Raw genomic sequence first — 22314 nt, forward strand, 5'->3', positions numbered from 1 at the left:
GCTCCTTTCTAGTTTTGTCCTTAAGTAATTTTTTTTTCCCACAGAATAGAATACCTTGAGGCAAATGACGAATAGTTAAGCTGTCACTTTTCTTCTTCCTGAGACACCATCACCAGCTCAGGGAAGCTGTAACTTCCAATCTGTTTGCAACCCAAATTCTGCTGTTCTGCTGAACTTCAAACCTTCTCTGGCTCCCTCAGCTGTGCCAAACACAGCTCCTTCCTGTACACATCAGTCACCAGTGAGAGAAGGGGCAACACAAGTGAGGGAAACCTGTGGGGCTACCTTCCCTTGCTGTGCAAATCTCAAACAGAGTGTGCTTCCCTCTCTCCCTCATTAAACAAAGAAAAGTATGAGATTTCAGGATCTTCTTCCCCCCAAAAAGCCGTGGAGGAAAAACAGAGAAAGCTTGCTGCTGCAGCAGACTATGCTGCCTTCCTGGCAATTTTGTCTTACAACCAGCTGCAAATAAAACAGCATTTCACTTTTTAAACTGCAGAAATTAAGCTTCATGACAGCTCAAACACTTGAAAAAAGGTTAACCAAGTAACTGTTTTAAAATCCTTTAAACTTACTCTTTGAAGAAAATGGCTACATAAACCACTGAAAGTCAGGAAATTCGAGCTGAAATGTGTCAGTCTGTGGTTAAAAAATGGAAAGTGACAGGAGCTAGGGGTTGAAGAACATTCTCTTTAGCTTGCAGGGCTTCTACCTTGTGTTGTTTCCTTTGTTACTGTGGGAAGAAGATATCAAAGCAGTGCTATTTTCTTAAAAGGCTCCATTTCATGGTGTCTTTTGATAGCCTGCAGGGTTAGGTGGAAGGTCTGTGATTTAGCCTACTTTTCTATCTGTTAAAATGTCTCTGTTAGGATAGTTTGTATTATGTACCGCTACTGCTACAGAACATAATGTGAAATAAAGTTTAACTTCCACATAGGAAGGGCTAGAAGCAGAGGGGTTTTTATGTAACCTCTTACGAGGCACAATTCAAGCCCATGCTCATACAGACCATCTGTTTGTCTTGGTATTGGAGTATGCTATCCCAAAGCCTTAGTCCTTGGAAAAGTTGCTTGTAAGGCCGAACTCTCCCTGCCATGCGACAAGTAACAAAAATATAGGGTGCAAAAATATGGGTTTTAACTAACTCTAAGAATACAAAGCAGAAGTATCTGGGATCCATGCAGTGGAGAGTAAGTCCAGCTCAAGGCAACATATGGGTTTGGTGGTACATTCCTGTTCCTGCCACAGATAATACCCAGTGCACAGCCATGAGATTTGTCATGTGGTACAAAAAGCTGCCTGAACCCTCACACCTTACCAGAAAGATCTTACACAAAACTACCTTTACATCCAACATCTTAGAGAGACTTAACCAGGGGATCGAATGAGGATAAAGCCCAAACTCCTTTTGGCTCTTTCTTCTCCCTTTGCTCTATACAACACTGACACCACCATACTCCAGTGGTGTTATATGGAGTTACCTGACCTCACATGCCAAATGATGCAACATGCTGCTCCTGCTAAGTGATGCTGAATCACATTGTGCTATCTGACATGGTCATCAGCTGCTGTTTACTAAATGGCATATGATCAGTCGTGTACCCAAAATGAAGTAAAAAAATATCCTTAGAGATCTGTTTGAACATTTGTTACTCTTGCTGTCTTTGGAATTTAGCAGCAAAATAATAAGTAATCAAGGATTTTGATCAGTTTATCGCTAGCCAAATGTAAATGTAAATGTAAATGTAAATGTAAATGCAGTGCAAATTATTAAAGAATGGAAAATACTGGGGGCTGGTAAATACACTGCCTCTCTCTTATCTAAGTTCAAATTTTAAAGAAAATGGAATTTTAAGACCAAGCATATTAAAAACTCCCTAAGTTTAGTGCTGTTTTTATTTCTCTCTTCCCTCTCCATGCACAGATCCCAAGGTGCAGAGATTGCTGTAATTCTTTCTTGGACTGAAGTCAGTGAGAATTTGCCTGAGTAAGAACAGTTGGATCAGGCCCAGAATATCAACAGCAGCAATGTCAACATAGGCAGACACAATTAAATTTCACCCACATGCGTTCCCTCATACTTAATGGGATGGGCTCTTTCATGGGATCAGTGGATTTAGTTCCAGTGTCTGTTTCTGTCCATGCATGTGTTCATGTGTGTGGGTGAGATACCAAATTCTAACCTAGGAAGTGTAGAAAGCATAGAACAATAAAGTGCTAAAATCACATCACATACAAAATGCAACAAGCCAACAACAAGAACAAAGGTTAACCTTTTCCATGGCTTTGCACCCTTTGGACATCCTGTGTCCTAGTCACAGGATTCCATTTACCCTGGGCTGGAGGAGGGGAAGCATCAGGGACAGAGAAGCAGCAGTTTCTGGTGTGAAAGAGAGCCAGACTACACATCCTTCTGAGCTGCGTGGGGCCAAACTCCTCCCCTCTGACATGAAGCCAAGCAGCTTTACCATTGCTTTTAACCACAACACCAAGTCCAAACCAGAGAGTGCAGCCATTGGCAGACAACACTGCATTGTTATAAAGTCTGTATTTCATTCTGAAACAGCTGTCTGTGCCACTGTCACAGAAACCCCTAGCCTCATTCTTCACTTAAGATTACATTTCAGCTGAAAAACTCAATGTTTCATCAGAAGAGAGAACAATTTTGCCTTCATGCTAGTACACCAAGAGGCTGCATACTAACTACTCATTTTGGGGCTTTTTACAACTACTTTTTCTTTCAGTTCAACACGCTTTAAACACAGATGAGTTGGGAAGTCCTTTTCAACTCAGTTCCTACTTAAGAAAAGGTCCCCTTTATCCAAACAATGAGGATACTTGACTTTTAACACACTTTTGCCTGAGCAAGGACTGAAGAATTGAATCCAGAATGATCCAGAGATTGACTCATGTAAACTTCCTGAACAAAATCAGCATGAGTGAGGACAGAAGGTTAAACAAGCCCTTGCGTTTACAGCAGCTTGTAAAGAAATTATTTTTAGATAGCAGGAAACATAACACTGTTACACCAAAGATCAAAAGATCCTATTTTATAGACCTCTCAGATGCTTCTTTTTTACTACAGTCAGAGTGCAGGCAACTACCCACTAACAGGACAACACACAGCCTATGCTGTTTAGCTACCTCAAATCTTGCCCTAAACCTGTGGAGGAGCCCAGAGTTTGTCTGGGGTTGTGGATGGGTGCTGGGACACAGCAGGGCTGACCTTGTAGGGACACAGCAGGGCTTGACCTTTTCTTGTAGGGACCAGTAGCCTCCTGCCACACACCCTCTAGAGAGCCTCAGCAACCCCCTGCAAAGCTGAAGACCCAGGGTCCTTCACCATGAGGTGGTCTGAATTCAGCCTCTAAATACCACCCTAGACCAGGGGCAGTGGATTTTCGAACCCTTCTCTTAGCTGTCTACCATGGTGCAGCCAAGAAACACAGCTCATGAGAAAAAAGCAGATAAGCATTAGGCACTGTCAGTCTCTGGCCCCTGCAGACACTGCCATGCCAAGGGGAGTCCTAGTCCCTGCTCCCCAAGGAAGTTTTTCATCAAATGATTCTGCAGCACAAAATAAAAGCCTACTCCATGGCAAACTGTGCCAAATGGGGACATGTGAAAAATTTTACTTTCCTTTTTTAGTGCCTGGCTAGAAATTCTTAATCAAAACCAGCCTTTATTCATTCCTTCCTACTGTAAATAATCCCTAATGTAAATTCTGGAAAGAGGGAGGAAAGAAAGGATTAGCCATGTGGACTATCTGTCTGAAAGTCAGAAATTATGGAGTTACAATTTCCTTCCTGACAGTGACTCACCCTGGGGAATGAGACACTTTCCTTTAGTTCTCCCATGTGGAGAAGGGCTACAAAATCACTTACTCATCTACCTCAGAAGTACAGAAATTATATTTTGTTTTCTGAATGACTTGCTGTGGGTTCCACCTAAAGCACACAAGAGCTGCCCGACTGGCTGCTAATGACTTTGGTGGGCTTCAGATCAGCCCCCATGCAACAGCTGTATTTAAAAGTACAGCAAATATATGTTTGTTAACACTTGGCAAAAGCAGAGACACATAAACCCCAGCCTCAATCTGACTTACATTACAACAATTACATATTTAGCCTACACTGGGGAAAGGCCATCCTGATGCTGGGCTGGATGGGCAATACTGACCACACCTGTGCCAGCCAGGCAGTGTTAGAGTCTCTCCTCTCACTGCAAGGCCAGTGACCAGTTCTGGCCACCACCACAGCACTCAAATCTCCAAAACAGCAGTGCTGCCTACAAGAAGCCTATAGAAAAAACGCCTCTGGTCCACTTTAATTTTCAGTCCTACCAATTTAACACTGCACCCAGCTGTGTTACAATATCCCAGGGCTATGCCCTGTTTAGCTTCCTGGCACTGCTCCAGCCACTATGTCCTCATGATCCACAAGCAAAGTGAGATCCTCAGACACATTCATCTGAACATTTCATTCCTCCATACTCAAAACTTAAAATCAGTCTGTGAGAAAGAAATATAAATATATACACATATATATATATATATATATGGATGTATATATGTATTTTATATACAAATGATATTTTAATCAAAGAATAGTTAGTTACCTGCAGAGGACTAGCTAGTGGCCTGTTTCTGGGTACTGCAAGTGTTTTGTGAAAACTATCCTCATCTTCAGACACAGGCATCTTTAAAATGGAACTGGTAAGAAGATTCTGAACAGGAAAAGGAAAAAGAAAAAGGTTTTCAGCAACTTATGGGAACAACCTGAATTCGAATGCATTGAAAGTGAACTCAGCTTGACCACAGAAGTTGTAACACTGGGCACAGCCACAGATGAGGAGCAGACCTCAGCCTGGTGGCCCTGGGACTTGGCTTTGCAGGAGCATTGCCATGTGCAAAGATTTTCCATCCAGTGAAAATCCCAAGTTCAAGAATAACAGCAATGTTGAATAGTCCATGAGTCCTGGCAATGCAAAGGGAATGCTGCTCATGCAAAGTCTCCTTTGCAAAAGCAAGAGAGACTCTCTCTCTCTTTCACCAGTTTTTAACTCCAGGATCTAGTAATTTCTACACACAGGTGCAGGCTCTTCAAAGTCTGTGGGCTGCAAAATGACTGCAGCTTCTGCAACCTTCTATAGGCCTCACATTGATCTAATTAACAGTAGCATTTTGCTTTTTATGCTTAGTACAGGAAAATGACACAGAGGTAAGGAATAGAGCCTACTTGTGAAGAAAGTCAGACAAAATACTCTTTCTCTTGCATTTAAAAATTGAACAGGGATGTAAAACAAAAAATTCATTTGATGGTGTTAAAACTTGTACTTACTGGCACATCTTCCATTGTAGACCCAGGTGTAAAGAGCTGAGTGTTCAGATTTTCTCCTTCCCAGTGATTTGAGCAAAAAAAATTTCCTGCTTTATCTGTTGGAGACTCCACCTGAAAGCAGGAAAGGCATGATAACAACCAGCACATAACTGACCAGGAGATTTCTGTCAATTGCTTAACAAATTGAACACGTATTCTTCACAGAGGTGCATAATGCATGTTTACAGTATCATCTTTTATAGCTGCCTTGCTCTTTGCAGAAGAAAAAAGTTCAAGGTTCTCAAAAAAGTCCCCATCTAATAAAACTTTGAATACTTGCACTCAGTGCTTTGTCAGTATTCAGGAGTTTAATCCCCTAGAAAGGATTGAGAATATAGGTATTTTTAGAACTTTAGTGACAAAGTAATATAATGCAATGTCCTCAAATGTTCAGGTTTCTAAGTCACTCCATGGAGCTTGGTCCCCATGGGGTTCTTCTATACTTTTCACCAATATTTGAAAGATTCAATCCAAATTCATGTCTAATTTTTCTTTTCTTTTTAAGTTTCAAACGAAAACTGCATTAGAACAGCCCAAGCAAACCCCTGCTGAAAACAGCAGAAAGACTTCTATGGAAATCAATGGGAGATGAATTAGACATGCCTAGTATACTATATGGAACCGACACTAAGATCTTGGGGCTCACATGAAAGAAAAACAGACACAGCTATTTAACAGAAAAGGCATTGGTATAAGTTTCTCAGCAAAGAGTTCTGAATTAAATTGCCTCAGGTAAGTTTGAGATTTACCTCTTGTTTGATTTTCTTCAGCAAAGGGGGTCCACTTTCATGTAGCCCAGCCACTATTGCAGATTCCTCCGACTCCTGCTTGATAACATCCTGCAGATCTTCTACCAGATGAGTTGGAGTTTGAGGCTGAAAGAAAGAAACGTTATATCCAAGTCCCAGAACATCCCTCTGCACTAATATCAAAGCAACTTTTATCATTGTTTCCTTCTTACCAGCATCTTCAAAGGACCGTATTTGATTTCCTGAGCTGCAAGTGCGTTTTTGAATGGAGTGGGTGTTCTTGGAGAGCTTTCTAATATCGACCTCTTGATTGCTGGAGTTCTGAAACTTTAAAAAGAAGGAGAGGAACTTTAAAGGAAGATGCTTGGAAATACTACCTCTTTACAGAAATATGTGCATACAGGCAGTATTGTTGTAAGACTTTGGAAAATATTTCCCTGCGATCTTATAATGCATTTTGCTTTTATGGCAGAACATTAATTTGACTGTAATAAGGTGTAATGACTCCACTTTAAAAACTAGTGAGCCTATATACATGGTTTTCTGTATTAATAACCTACCTCCATGGTCATAAAGTGGAAGTTTTACTCCCAGCTGAGAAGAATCTGAATGTGTGGGCAAACAACTCTGCAGGAAGCATAGAATCATAGAATGGTTTAGGTTGGAAGGGACCTTAAAGATCATCTAGTTCCAAACACCCTGCCACAGGCAGCAACACCTTCCACAAGATCAGCTTGTCCAGGGCTCCATCCAGGGATAGGGAGCTCCTCTGGCCAACCTGTTCCAGTGCCTCACCACCCTCTCAGTAAAGAATTTTTTCCTTGTATCTAATCTAAACCTACCCTCTCACAGCCTGAAGCACACACTGACCTGGCACTTCGGCTGCATGCAAACCTGAAGAAAAGGATCCCCATGAGTCCAACAAGACAACAGACTTACACATGGTTTTCCTTCTGAGCTTTGAAAGTCTGGTCCCTGTGGAATGGGGTGGTAACTGCCATCTTATGGCCACAGACCGGCGTGGAAGTAAGTGCAGGGGTGTCCAGGTTCAAGTTTTCGTGATTGGATGAGGTGTTTAAGAACTGCAGGTGTGGAAAGAAAAAATTAATAGGAACATCCAGATTACATGGTTGACTTCTTAAGCTGACCTTGTTGAACCAAGAAAAAGAAATTACTTTCTTCTGGTTGACTTGAGTCACTCTGCTGACCCTATGATGTGAGTAGGGGTATGTGAGGTGCCTGACTACACTGTGAAAAAACACTCAATGGTTTGGCTCAGGAAGCTAGAGAGGGAAATTCTAAAGGAAATGACACTGTTCCAATGAGAAACACTTTCCACCACTTTCAGAGCCTGATTTGGATTTTCTCCAAATAGATTTTAATTATGAGCAGTGTGCCCAAGAAACTGGGTGAAAATGAGCAAGGCATGTTTCAGAAACAAACCCACAAGAAATGGGGTTAAATTCCACAGAGATTTAGATGGGGCATCTAGGGGCTTTTAGGGCAGTAAATAAAGTGTTTATGACAGGAAAATAAATTTCCTATCATCTTTCTTAAAAGAAAGTGCTTCATTTTCAGAACATAAAATGAAAACTGCCACCAGTGATGGGTGCATGGAATGCTTTGGAATGGAAACAGCTGGCTGAAAAGGAGGCAGCTCTATTTGTTTGGAGAAAATTACTTTCGCATGTGTTCTACCTAGCAACCTAAAATATTGTTTCTATTCCTAGCATCCACAAATCTGAAAGCACAGTGGTACCCTTCATTCTGACAACAACTCAATGTATTACCTCTAGATTCAATCTGCCACTTTACAAAAATGTGGCATGCAAGAAAATCTGGCTTTCACTGGACAAATGACATATGATTAAAATACCTAATAGGTAACAAGAAATACAGCGGGAAATCATTACATGAAATCTTTTACTATCCTACATGAAAGAGTGTTTCTTTGATATCAAAGACTAAAGCAAAACAACACAGACAAACAAAAAATCCAAAACACTTTTAAATAGTGCTACAGCTGTGAAACAAAGCAACCATCATCAAGAATTTGAAAGTGCATACCAGGCCATTTTAACAGGCCATTTTCCTCCTCATTCCTGTTCCACTCAAACCCTCATGACCTGGGTAGAGGATGGCGAGTGTGAATTGAATTTTCTGGTTGTTGTCAGTTTGTCTCACAACCTGAATGCTATTTAAATGCAGTTTGGGGTTTTCTAGGTCAATGAATCATACTGTAAGTGGACAGAGATGGAAAGTATCACAAATGATCAGAAATGTTAAACTTTAGTAGTCAGAGTTAGCAGCAAGAGTAAAGCAAGGAGTCACTCCCCTACAGAAGAGATCCAAAAAGGCAAAAAACCCAAAACACAAAAAACCAAGCCCCACAGATGAATTTAAAAGACAAGAATCAACAGTTAGCTTGCTGATTAACTAAACTCAGTGGTGAAGACAAAGAGCAGCAAGAAGATTCAAACATGGAGTGAAATCAACAAGCACAACGGTAATTAGTCATTTGTTCCAAAGGATTAGTTTCTAAATTGTTAAGACTGGGGTGACTTTTGAGAATTAGTAACATCTGTGCAGAAGTCTTGATCTACCTGCGAGGGAGAGAAGGGCAGGCTTTTGACAGGGGAGCGCTTAGGAGGAGTTGAGCTGCTGACGTCAGCTAGGAGCAAGGTGCTACCATGGCCACTGGCTAAGGGGCTGCAGTGCCCTCTCCTTTTGCGAAGAAGGACCCACGGAGCCGCACTGCCCTGTGAGGCAGATAAGGTCTTTGGTGAGCCAAGAGAGCCCTGACTCGACATGACTTTGCTCAAATTTGTGGTGGGGTGTCCTTGAGGTCTACAAGCACTGGCCCCTCTTTGCTGAAGCTGCGCGACTGTGCCTGAGGGAGCTCGGCTAGCTGGAGTGTCTGTGTCTTCAAAGAATTCAAAACTGCTGAGATCACCCCATGATGAAGGATCCTGAAACAACGTGGGAGGCACGGAGCTATAAGACAGTGTATAGTGCCACCTCATGAAAATACAGTGCTAGGATATGCCTGTAACCAACAACAACAACAAAGTCTTTCCCAGCTCAATTCAGCCTGACCCTGTTCATGTGAGCAGCAACACCGTGAACACAATTGGTGTTCCCAATACATACCTTGATCTTATCACACTGTCTGACACCCTAGTAGTGCTAGGACTCAGTGGCAACTGAGTCCCCAACAAATGTGTCAAACTCTGTCCTTCCTGTTTACCTGCCCAGCTACTATTTTCTGCTTGGTATGAAGATGGTGCCTTTTTACCAAAAAATGTGTGCTCTAGACCAAGACTGGCCTCCTCCTAATATGCAAGCCTGCTCTAGATGTGGTAAAAGGGACCTGATGCTGTATGAAGCACACACCTCTGCTTCTGAAGGAGGCTGCCACCAACATATATATTTTAATGTATTACTTCTTTACATGTAGCATCCCAAAGATTGCAATGAGAACAGGTCTATGTCAATGTCAGTCAGATATTTGGCATTTAGAAGTGTCCTTCACATATGCCCGGGCAAGCTCCTTAAACTTTGAGAAGCAGCTATTAAGGCTACAACAAAAACTTCTAGAAAACAATGCAGATACATGAGCAGCCACATATATACCTATGGCATGTGTCACTTCAAATATCAATAAATATATTTTCACTGTTTAAAATCTTTCAGAGTGTCTCTGATTTTATTTTAAGGCGACTAAATGTTGAGAGATTGTTTCAAGCTCCTACTATGCAGCTTGCCACAACTCACACTCCCATACCAAGATGTAGTAGGAAAGGGAGACACCCACAAGAAGCATATGCATCCACGCTGGAGGGCTTCATTTATGAGCAGCTGCATTTTGTTACGTCAGAAGGCAAGCTTCAGATCCTGGAGCAATTCAAAGTTACTTGGAAAGACACCAACAACCACATTTAGGACAATCCCAGCTCCTCACCCCTTCCTCCTTGACCACGCACAAATCCACCTGGGGCGGCAAGTCTACTTACGGAGTCTATTAACTGGAGTGTTTCTGCAAATTCTAAGAGATTCTTAACATTATCCAGGATGTTGCTCTGGTGAACAATCATGCACCGTGCAGGGGATGCACTTTCCTCAGGTAAGCAACCGTGATCCACCGGTGGAGAGGGAGTACAGTGGTGATGTTCCCCCAAACAGGAAACAGGTGCACTGTCACCACTGGTCCTGGTGCTGTCAGCAATTGCGGTGCTGTGCCAGCCGGGGTAGTTTGGTGTGTGGTTCTGTGTCTAAAGGAAGAAGAAAAAAAAAAAAAGAAAAGGGAGGGGGGAAAGGCAGAAGGAACTTAGCAATGAAATTGCACAAGGTGTCAGATGCCACTGGAGGAAAGATAAAAGTAGTTGCATCATCATCTAAAAGCTTATGCCTATGAAATAATTGTCAAGATGTTTCCTTTCATCAGTGCAAGATCTTGTTTTAAGTAACACGGGCATAGTGTTTGTTATCCCAAAGTTACCTCATCATTTACTTCCAGGATTATAGGCATATGTCATTACTAACGCATAATCAATTCATACTTTGTTACTTCAAGTGCTCAAAAAGTGTCTGCAATCCTTTTCTGTCAGAAGCAAGGAACGGCAGGATTTCCCTACTGAGCGCTCAGCACTGTAGGAGGCTAAAAGGTTTTAGAGTTAGAGTTGCTTTTGTCTGCTTATCTCCTTTTCTTCTGCTATCCCTGTCTAATGCTACAGCTTACACCAATGCAGTGAAGAGGCTGTCAAATCAACGTGGTTAGGAAAGCAGAAGAACAAATTAACAGAAGTTTCTTTCCAGTGTGATCATGCAACAGAAGAAATTGCAAAACATTAACTAAAGTTAAAAAGTGGCCAAACTAACGTATCATGCAAGCAGTCCTTTTACTATTAATTTAAATATTACCCAAAAAAAAAAAAATAGAATCTGCTGGCTATCACCTATCTTCAAAAATGATTTCGGGATTCTTGGCTTTGCAATGGTGTTAAGTAGTTACACAAGGGTTTTCACACATTAACATCCAATGGCATATATAATGAGAATTCAGTAATAGCCAGCACTTGCTCCATACATGCAGTTATGAAGAATCTAACATTATTTGGAGAAGTAAAACAAACTCTCAAACATGCACCAAGTTGGAAGCTTACAAAGTGTATATAACACAGCTGAAGGAAAGAATACAACAGAGAAGAAAAATCCAATGCACAGGCACTACATTTTCATCACATGAACCATTGCACACTTTCAGAAACATCGGTCTCATTATTGATTAAAGATCTACAGGATTTTTAGTTTTTGTACAATCACCATGTTTCCAATATTGCATCATGTCACAGAGCCCAGTCCTGCTCCCACTTTGCAAAGTAAGATACCTGTAAATTTTTTGGATTTTTTTTAATAAAAGAATTTATAAAGCAAATATGTTTATATATGTGCTATGTTTCATCCTTTTAAAACGGAAATATAGAGCCTTGATTAGTACTGAAGGCAGAGGGGGAGTAAAAAGTTAAAAAGACAAGCACTGGGGTAAGGCTGCTATCCCTCCATCCAAGCACACAGTGACAATCTTACTGGTAATGCCTGCTGCCCTTTCAGTTCATTCTCAGTCGACATTAGTAGCAACTCTAATTCCTTTATTCGCTTTTCTTTCTCAGGGTCTTCATCATTATAGTGTCTCTGAAATTAAGAGTTAAGGGAAAAGAAAAGATAAAGGTCTGATAGGATGTAGCAACTAAAATGCTCATGGTTTGCCGACCTGTGGTTATAACAGCCAAATTAGATTCAAAGATGAAAAAATGTCAATTGTGTTTTCCACTACCAAAGTCCCTGCTGAATTTCAGTATAGACATTTGAAATGGAGAAAGTAAAAGCCACCACACCAGATGTCAACTACTGTGTTTGAAATCCACTTCAGAAGGAGCAATTACTAGCCATGTTAGAACTCCCCCACCTTCCCCATTTTCTCTTTTCACCACATTAAATACATTAAAATGTTTCTTTAATATACGATGTCTTCATTGTAGTTTATCAAATATTTAAGAAATTGACTCTTGAAATGAGGTTCAAGTTATCTACCTGGATAGCTGCAGCAGCTGGCTGAGGAACATTGACAATATTTACATGCAGTGCTACTGGATATGGGATCTGACCAGGAACCTAGGCCAAAAAGCAAAAAGTTATTATTTCCATCATATTATCTGCTTGCATTGTGAATTTGTGTTAAACATACTTTGGTTTTAGGTATTTAATATTTGCAGTCTGAGGAGATGAAATAGCAAAAAACCTAAAAATGTTTACAAGAAAAGTAAACAGGTTTTTAGGAACACGACAGCGAGCATTAGAGAGGAAGAAAGAAAATATACAAAATATTTACCCTTCCTGAACGAGAAAAAATGAATAATTTATAGACACATTTGTAAGGATTTTCTAAATTGAAGTGAAAAAGCTAAATATGCAATTTATTATCATCTAAAACTCCACAATGCAACTGTCTGAAGCAGAAGCCCGTTTCATTATTAATCATTAATAGAAAAGAAATCTGATTAAAAACAATACTTGTTTACTTGGTTCCGACAGGCAACCCACAAACAGAATATTACTAAAGAGAACGTGGGAGATTTTCACATGGAACACAGAATCAACCAGATTCAACTGATATTCAAGAAATTTAATATTCACAACTCTAAGAAATACGTTAACTGCTCCCAAGGTATTAAACTCGCTGTACCCAACTCCACCACCTGAATGCCACCAGTTTGAAATGCATATATTTTCACCACTGAATTAAATAAAAGCCAAAGAAATCCTCATCTGACATCAAACACATCAAAGTGCCCCAAGACGAAGAAAATCCTTCATGCTTCCTGAAACCAGGCATGGCTAAACTGCACCCCTCCACTCAACAAGGCAAAACAAGCAGCTCCAGCCCATTCCCATTTCCAGGCACTCACGTTCTGTGGCTCAGAGATGTGGTAGTAGGGGTAGTCACTGCTCAGTGGGGGCTGGCTGGCCACTGGCAGCTGGGCAGATGGCGATGGGTTGTGAGCAAAGGCCATCAAGTGGTTGTTCTTCTGAAAGCCAGCAGCTGCTGAGGAGTGGCAGGCTTTGGAGGACTCCTGCAGGTAGCCCTCCTGCTCAACCTTTCGGCGCATGGTGGAGTTCCAGTGGTTCTTGATAGCATTATCAGTTCTGCAACAGAAATACATGGATTGGAGGAGTTTCAAAAATGAGCATTTCCAATTCAGACAGGTCAATACTCCTGTTGGCATTCTGTTTAAGCCCTGTGCTCTTCTCTGACCTTCCTCTTTCCCCCCATTACAAAAGCTACTCCCAACTTCTCAGGAAAGATGCTCAGTACAAAATTTAGGGAAAAAGAAAAAGGGGTGCCGGCTGTTTATGTACCTTTTAAAGCAATCTCTCATGGCTTAGATCCTCTTAATACTAAGAAATTACTAAATTGAGCTTCACCTCATTCCCATGAAACGAGGTGACAACAAAGGCTAACATCCCTTTGAGGCCATCCTAAAGGAATGCCAACATCATCTTCCTATGTCTTAATATTTCAGTGGGGTTTTATTGTGTCTCATTGCTGGGAAGAAAGACTGTGGAGAACAGCTGTGCAAAGACTTCCAAGCAACTTTCCAGCTGGCCACCTAGACAACGACAACATCATGCTGTACACACAAACTCAGTAAATAAAACTGTTGGGATTTTTCTTAGATGCAGAAAAACTGAGATTCAAATCCTCACATACATGAGTCAGAAAAAGCAAACTTACCAAGTCTGTGAGATTTTAAGAGTATGCTTAGAAAAAGCTCCTCTATTTGAAAAACATCACCAGTGCATGGTATCATTCAAAGCAGTATCTGTGATGTGTGGAAGCTACAAAAATATTTCCAAGGGCTAATTTCTTTGTTACCTTCTAGAAGGTGAAAGCAGCCCAGAAAATGTCCGCTTAAAAGGCTATCATGGTGTTAGATTTTATGTTTAGATCTTGAACATGTTTTATCAAACAGCAGGAAGAAAAGTAGGAAGGGAAACCTCTCCCTTGCTTACATTATTTGTTTGCCCACACTTTGGGTCACTTTTAATCACAGCAAATAACACACTGAATCTTTGAGATTGTATACAAGCTGTGCAAAAGCTTTCAGTGATACAAATGTTTCCAGGACCAGAGTTTAATGAAAAAGTTTCTCCTGTTTTATATAAGGATTTTTAACAGGTCAAAATCATCTGGGTGATTCAGGAGCAATCACAAAAGTTGAAGAAGCCTTCTCTTAAATAATTTTGAATAAACAGAATGGATTTCATGTTGAAGGCATACCCTTAGCAGAATGTAAATTACATTCCACTTGCAGAGCCTGATGCTTCCTTGTTAAATTGATATAAATTTTGGGTCATCACAGGCACAAATAAGACTGCACAGACATTTAGGAAACTGTTATGGTCTTCCTCTACTTACTATTTTTTTCACCTATGGCAAACATTAAAAGCCTGTAAAAATAGCATACTGTTCCATGTACCGACCAAACAGTGCAGTTCCCCACTGAGAAAAATGCACATCGGTGTCACTGGCTTCCCAGGTTTTGATTCCAAATTTTTTTTATTTATACAGTACAGCCTGAGGTGACCAAAAGAGATTGCTCAGGTCTGCAGTTTTTTCCTTTTTTTAAGAGCTAAAGGTATGTGTCATTACCGTCCAGGCAGCAACTTTGCAATCTCTGCCCATCTGTTTCCCAGCCTCTTGTGTGCCTGGTAAATAATTCTATCTTCCTCTTCTGTCCAGGAGGTTTTCTTCACTTCTGGATTCAAATGGTTGTGCCACCTCTCCCTGCACTGTTTTCCAATCCTTCCCTTCAAATGCTTAGCAATGACAGACCAGCGCTTTGGACCGTATTTCTGCACGAGCTCTATTACCTTCAAAGAAGGACATAAAAACTGCCTGTATTTAATGATGCATAATCAATCAATGAAATTTTTTTCTGTGGTGAAGCATTATTTTCAACAGCATTTCTCAAAACTGCCACAGTAAAACTAAGAGCAATTAAGGTTCCCCACTTCCCATTCATATTTTTACCCAAAAGGAAAAATCTGGTAATAGTTTAGGCATTTCTAGATTGCAATCCTACATTACAGTGCTGTGAAGCTACATTAATTTATTTGCATAGCAAACTTAGAAAGCTCTACACAAATACAATCTGCCTCTGGCCATAATAATGTTGAGGCCACCAAAGTTTCCAGGAGTTTTGCTCCAACACATGAAATCTGCAATAAGGCATTAATCAGACAGAAAGGAAAACTGATTACCCTTTGATCCTCCTCTTTAGTCCACGGACCTTTAATGAGTTCTGGGTTTAGTACCTTCTGCCATCGGTGCTGGCACTGAACATCTGTCCGATTCTAGTGAAATGTGAAATACACAAAGTGGATAATTCTTTAGACAAGATGAAACTAGAGTGAGAATGTTGTTATTTACATACACTTGCTCTTCATGTATTTCACTGCCAGCTAAGACTACTAAATGACTTGGACTGATACAGTAAGTCTGAGAAGAAGGTGCTCAACTATCAATTTGCTCACAGAATAGACAAGATTTCCATCACTTCTGCATTGAGGACTCCATCACCAAAACTAGACGAACTTTATCTTCCCCATCTGTACAATAGCTGGCATGCTTTCACATGCAGTATTTCAGCAACAGCCAAAGTGTTCACAAAGCAGTTATCTTCAAAATCATACTTACAATTCACCAAAGCTATTTTTTTCAATGTGCTGAGGCATTTTGTTTCATTGTCGCATTAACCATCTACTGTGCAAGACCCCACCATCCCCTGTTTTCGCTTGTTTTTTTCCAACCCTTTCTGAGAAGGGAAAGGAAAAATAAATATAAGGGTTTCCACAATAATCTAACTAAATTTCAAAGGTCTCAATTTATGGAGGTTTTATATCTCCCCTGAAAATATAACTATTAAGTAACCACTCCCCTTCCCCTTTACATCAAGGAAAGCTCTTGATAAATAATTGGTACTAGGCTTGGAAACAGAAACCGATATCCACTTACAGGAAGGAAATTGGCAATGACTTTCCAGTCTTCTGTGCCATTCTGCTCCACAAGCTTCTTCAATTTCTCATCCTGAATCATTAGAAAAACCACAGATATCATTAATATTGCAATCTGTTATAACTCAAATGAAATATTTTTTAAAATTTGTTCTTTTAGCTTCTTACACATCTACTTCTGCTTTCTGAGCATAAGGAAGGGTGGTCTGTAGACTTCTCATGCTTTTTACTTCCTAAAGCAGAAGATTTTCCTACGTCTTTGGATTTTGGTAGGTTCTTTACTGTGCCACAGGAGAAAGACTGACTTTTGTGCAGTTGTTTGACTCACAGTATATATTCCTGTTTTACTGCTCAAAGCACTGTACCTGTTATTCTTGGACTGGATTTACAGGAGGGCATGGGCGTTTAGATGCCAGGCATCAGAATAATCATGAAATTCAGCAACACTCAGGCTCTCAGCTATCTGGGGACCTCTGAAAATCACAGCCTTAAGCTTTATATGTCTTGCAAGTAATGGGAGTTCCAGGGATTTGCTCATGGCCTATCCACCTACAATAAATGCACAATAAAACTAACAGCTCCTTTTTGCTCCTGATACTGTGAAGGAGTTTTGCATACTTGCAATAGCACAAAATTTGGCCCAATCTTTCTAATGATAAGGCCAGAAATATACACCCTTAAGACAAAAGAAACTAATCTTATGTACTGGGAAACATATAGTGTAAAATAAACCAGAAATGCTGCAAGAGGTAAGAGGAGATGAGTAGCCCTCTCCTTCCCCAGTCAGCACCTCTCAGTATGCTCCCAGTTCATCTGACAGGACAATGGCCATTGGACTTCATGGCCATCCTTTGCTCCCTGGCCACATCACAACCATGCCCACCTTTGTAAGAGAGGACTTTGATTTAAAAAACAAATAAATAAAAGGTTTGCAAGAGGTGACCTGCCACTGTTTTTACATCAATACACATGGTTATAGAAGAGAAAGTCAAAATATAACTCAAGAACTGTATTCATGTTTTTCACAACAAACTCAGACCAGTTAAACGGCCAAAGGATATCCACCTGGCAAAGGAGTTTAATACCACAATTTTCCCAGAAAGTCAGCACAAGGGTATCATGACTAAAACCTATTCTGACCTTGAAAAGCAAAATGCATCTTGAACGCTCAGTTGAGGTACTGCTGGATTTCTTTCCTCCAGCTTTTAATTTATCTCCACTTGGAATCATAATGCTGCAATAAAGTGCAAAATTCCAACAGTACAGAAGGACTGCAGCAGTTTCTGCCACAGCTCTTTGCTGCTGTGGGACACTGAACACAGGAGGATTCTCGCATAGCAACAGTTTCCAAACAGAAAGAGGCAAGTAGTAACAATGAAGCACTGCTACAGGTGGTTTGGAATCTGCTTCTCCAACAGGAACTACACAGAGGTTTACACATCACATACAGTAACACAGAGCTTCGTGAAAATAAAAAAAAATGTGCTTATACATTTTATTTAAAATTTATTACATTTTATTTAAGCTCAACGTTAAATAAAACACTGAATGTAGCTAGCGGGTCAAAAAAAGTTGTCCTCATTGACAGATATGGGACTGTCACTGAAATAAGTTTGCAGACAAGCAATATGGTGAAGAACATGAAGCAACTTGGAGAAGAATGTGATCCATGCTCTCTCTTATCTTTTTACATGCAGGAGATGAATGAACTTGGATTTACCTCTTCACGGGTCCACCTGGTTTTGCCTAAGTGACGTTTTCCAGTCTTAGGAAGCAGACCATCATAATCGTGATCATACACCTCAACATCTTCTTCATCATCATCACTGCTATATATACTGCAAAAGGAAACACAGCGAGACAGAGTGGAACATGAGGACTTGAGCTGCATAATTACAAAACACAACCCCCCCCACTACAATCCTTACAAAGGTTACACAGATAAAAGTTTTAAAACTTGCACAACGAGATTTTGTTCTGCATTCTGTTGTTCTAGTATTCTGAACTGGTTCTGCTGTTTTTGGTATCCACAGATACAAGCAAAGGGCTGGCAACCTTCGTATTACTGTGCATGTTTAGACCTGCTCTTAATGTTAGATCAGTGGTGAATTACACATTTGGCAAGCTTTCAACCAATGAAGGTTTCGAATTAAAATACAATGTTTGGGACAATAAAGACAACTAGAGGCTGTGTCCAGTACATGAGTACATGTCTAAGATCTTCAACTTGTGCCATACATTCTGAAAAATGTGTTTTTGTACGTTTAATACAGCAGATGGTTATATTGTTCCAAAATAAAACAGATCTTGCAGCAGTACAAAAAGTTAAACAATAACCCTGTTTGAGAAAATGTTTATGGACTCTATATGTGAAGGCACAAGTTTTTACAATTAAGTAGAGGCAGTGAGTGACAGTATTAACATGCAATAAACTCTAATATAAAACATGCCTTCCATTTATGGGTTTGGACAGATAAGGACTGAGGACAAGTTTGTTTAATATCCTGCAACCAATAAATGAATGACTGGACCTTTCTATACTCCCAATTTCTCTAACTTTAATACCTCTAATCTATTTCTAAATCCCTCATACTGTTTTTGAAATACTCTGCTTCTCACCTAATTCATGACTAAGGGATTTCCCCAGAGGCTATCTATGGGTAAAAAGGACTCCATTACTCTTTTCACAAACAACACTTGCTCTACCTACCTAACCAAATCGAGAAGACTGTTTTGCAACAGGAGGAGCCTTTCTGGTGGACAGTATTTTATTTCTAACTCTTAAGCTATGAGCAGCAGTTCTGAAATTCAGCTAAGAGATGCTAGCCACAAGTGCTAGAAAGAAGTCAATGTCATGCTGCAAGATTAACAACTGTGATATATCTGATGGTATGGCATGCTGTGGTATGTTAAAATATGACTAAGAGTTTAAAACAAAGTTATTTTGTAATAAAATTAACAGGCGCTGCTTATGCTGTTAACCTGTTTTCAGGAGATTCACTGCGACTTAATTTAAAGCAAGCACAGCGACTGTTAGTCAAGATGCAAACACCTCCAAAATGCAAGCTGCTGAACATACATTCTTTAAAAGTACTGGGCTAATCACACCATTCATCTTCCACCCTGTTTTCTGGCCTGTGTCATGTGCCATGAAAACTGTGCTACATGTAAGAAGTTTTCCACAGCCTGCTGTGATGTGCGTGGTCTTCCCGCAGCCTCTGCCGGGTGGCCCCTGACTCACCCACCCAGCCCATCGCTGCCACCCTCAACTCGCCCCCAGTGCGCCGCAGTCCTGCAGCCCCACGGCTCACTCCCGATTCCCCAGACCCCGTAACGCCTGGGATAAGTCCCGACTGAAGCTCCCACTCCGCACGCACCCCTCGTTGGCAGCTGGAGCCTCCCATGCTTGAGCAAAAGCTCCCACGCTCCAGCTGCCTCAAGCGCGGCTCCTTCCCCAGCCGCCTTTTAAAGTAGATTCACTTTTCTCAGTGACACACAGAGACAGCTGCGGCGCTGCCCATATGCCAAAGGAAGTTTTGTGGCTCACTTTCCAAGTATCATTTTGAAAACGAGTTTTCCGTAGACGGCAAGCAGCAGGTATGCATCCATCAGCGGCGCTTCCTGCACGGGGCCGGGCACCGCAGGGAAACGCCGCTCTGCAGCGGCAGCGCAGCATCAGCGGCCAACACGCTAAAGGACTTCAGTGCGGTTATTTATTCAGGTCTGTAACTCGGTTATTTAAATGACTGGTGCCTCGTTGGCACCGCAGAACCGAGCGAACCACTGTACTACCTGCGTTCTCCAGCAGGAGACAAGGGCCCTGGGATTCCGGGACGCTCGGTAGTTTCTTCAGCAAACCGGGCCCTAAGCGGTGCTCTAAAACTTTATTTTGCACCTCCGGCCGCAGCCCTTAAGCCTCCCCCCGGGCGGCACGGCTCGGCATGGCACAGCACGGCATGGCGCGGCGCTCCGCCCCGCCGGGACAGCGGGAGTCCCCCGGCCTCCCATCAGCGCTGCGCTCTTCGCCCGGGCAACCGGCTTGTGCAACGACACACGGGGAAAAGAATGAAAAAATAAAGGGGAGAGGAAAAAAAAAAAGAAGGAAAAAAAAAAGGGAGGTGTAGAGGAAATGACTCGCTGCTGTTACCGTCATTGAAGGAATTTGGGCACCAGCCCCGCGGGGCAGAGCCCGCTCCCGCCGGGGTGGCCCCGCCGGCGCCGCTCCGCGCCGCGCCCGTGGATCAGGCGGACACCGCACCGCGCCACCCCGGCCTCCCAGCCCCGAGCGGCGGACGTGTCCCTGCGGGAGGCGCCCGCGAGGCAGCGGTGGCTGTCCCTCTCTTTCGGGAGAGATGGGCCGGGTGATTCACCGCCAGCCCTAGCGACAACCCCGCTCTGACACTGAAAGTACAGCCCGGCGCTCGCCCAGCGGCTTGCCGCCTTCTCCCGCACCGCAAGCCCCTCTTCCTTAAAAGAGCCCACCAAGCTCCCAGTCCGACAGGACGGGGCCGGCGTCCGGGAAGAGACAGGCAGGGCTGAGACTTTCTCCCCTGTCACAGACAGCCAAAGGGGAGGGGAGGAGGGGAGGATGCCGGGCTGCAAAGAGAAAGAGAAAAAAACCTCCACGTGTCCGACCCGCCGTCCCCGGCTAATTAGACAACAACCCCGCTCTGTGCGCCCGCTCGGCAGCGGCGGCACGGCCACGGCCACGCGGCACTGCCGTCCCGTCCAGTCCGCCGCCTCCGGGGCACCGCTGCCCCCGGCCCCTGGCGCGGTGTGGCAGCGATCGCCCCGACCCGGGTGCGCGGCAGGCGGGCGGGCACAGGTGACAGCTCCGGCCGAGCGCTCCGTCGGACCCGCAGCCCCCCGCCAGCGCTGCTGCGCTCCGGCATGTGCCGAGTAGCGCGTGCCGGGAAAAAGCTCAGCCCCGCAGGCGAAAGCCGCACTTCCAAGGACGAAAGGGCTGCACGAATAAAAGAAAAAAAGTCGAGGGAGCGAACCGAGTCCCCGCACCCGCCGCTTCACCCCGCCGGGAATGAATGAATGAATGGGACGGGACGCGCTACCTGCCGCCGCCGAGCCCGCCAGACATTGTCCTGCCGTGCGGCTGCGGGGCGCGCAGCTCCGTCGGGCTCCGCGCCGGCTCCTGCGGGCGGCGAGCGCCGGCCCCCCGCGGCCCCCGGCAGGAGTGCAGCGCGGGGCCCGAGCGCCCCGGCACCGGCGGCTCCTCCCGCTGGGCTGCCGCTGCCCCGGCGTCCCCGGAGGAGGGGGACGCCTCGGCACCGGGGGCGGAGTAGACCAGGTGCACGGAGGACGGGGGGCTGCGCGCCCGTCCGCAGAGCGAGCCGGTCTCCTGCTGCCGCCTTCCCTGCCTCCCGTCCCGCGCCCCGTCTGACAGGCGCGGAGCGCGGCCGGCCGTCCCCCGCCCGCAGACAGCGGGTTACCTGTGCCGGGGTCTCCGGGACATCCTCGCACCGGCCGCTGGGGGAGGAGGACGGGGGAGCCCGAGCCCGCGCCCACCGCCGCTCCCTGCTGCCGGGCTGCTCCTGGGCGCTCCGCCGCCGCGCACGGGAGTGCCGAGGAGCCGCGGGAGGAGGAGGAGGAAACAGGTTGAGATTAAAGAGTAAACTCTGTAAACAGAGATGCCATCAAACAAAGGGCCCTTGGACACTCCCCCTCCCGCCAAATCTGGCGCCCCTGCAGTGCGCAGGCGCCTGGCGGGCCCGTGCCGCGGCGGCGGGGCGCGGGGCGGGCGGACCGGGGCCGAGCGCCCCACGGGCCCTCCCGCCCCGCCCATCCTGCGCGCCAGCGGCGGGACCCCCCCGCGACAGCCGCTCCCGCGCCGCGGGCCCTCGACGGCGCGTCCCCAGCGCCCCTGCCTGCGCCCTGCGGCTGTCGCTGGTGGAGCTGTCGGGGCGGGGGGCAGCCCCTCTTCCCCGTGAACGGCGGGTGGGGAAGGCGAGTCCCGCCGTGGAGCGAGAACTCTCGCCGGGCGAGACCCCGCGACCACCCCCCGGTCCTCGCAGGTGCCTCCCGCCGGCGGGGGCGGGTGGGCCTGGCGGGTGCACCTGCTCCGCTCCCTGCGTGGCGTGCGGGCTGCAGCGGGAGGAGCC

The 22314-nt window shown here is 44.2% G+C and overlaps 1 protein-coding gene across 3 annotated transcripts in view; it reads right to left on the bottom strand.

Moving 5' to 3' along the window:
- MYB (MYB proto-oncogene, transcription factor) overlaps positions 1-21805 on the bottom strand; it is a 28314-nt gene extending 6509 nt beyond the window's left edge. The window contains exons 1-15 of one of the 3 annotated variants that reach the window (XM_085055888.1): positions 21646-21805; positions 17922-18039; positions 16203-16274; positions 15449-15541; positions 14838-15058; positions 13093-13330; positions 12218-12298; positions 11714-11818; positions 10141-10398; positions 8731-8886; positions 7067-7209; positions 6340-6454; positions 6128-6253; positions 5340-5450; positions 4618-4725 (exon numbers count right to left, since the gene is read on the bottom strand). In XM_085055888.1, the coding sequence (XP_084912014.1) occupies positions 4618-4725; positions 5340-5450; positions 6128-6253; positions 6340-6454; positions 7067-7209; positions 8731-8886; positions 10141-10398; positions 11714-11818; positions 12218-12298; positions 13093-13330; positions 14838-15058; positions 15449-15541; positions 16203-16274; positions 17922-18039; positions 21646-21668 (1968 nt within the window). In that variant the 5' untranslated portion in view covers positions 21669-21805. The remainder of the gene's footprint in view (positions 1-4617; positions 4726-5339; positions 5451-6127; positions 6254-6339; positions 6455-7066; positions 7210-8730; positions 8887-10140; positions 10399-11713; positions 11819-12217; positions 12299-13092; positions 13331-14837; positions 15059-15448; positions 15542-16202; positions 16275-17921; positions 18040-21645) is intronic. The other 2 variants (XM_085055889.1, XM_085055890.1) reach the window with 2 other exon arrangements.
- Positions 21806-22314: the final 509 nt, after the last annotated feature.

This window comes from Lichenostomus cassidix, chromosome 3 (genome assembly GCF_008360975.1).
Source record: "Lichenostomus cassidix isolate B80296 chromosome 3, HeHo_3.0, whole genome shotgun sequence".
In the NCBI taxonomy this organism is placed as follows: Eukaryota; Metazoa; Chordata; class Aves; order Passeriformes; family Meliphagidae; genus Lichenostomus; species Lichenostomus cassidix.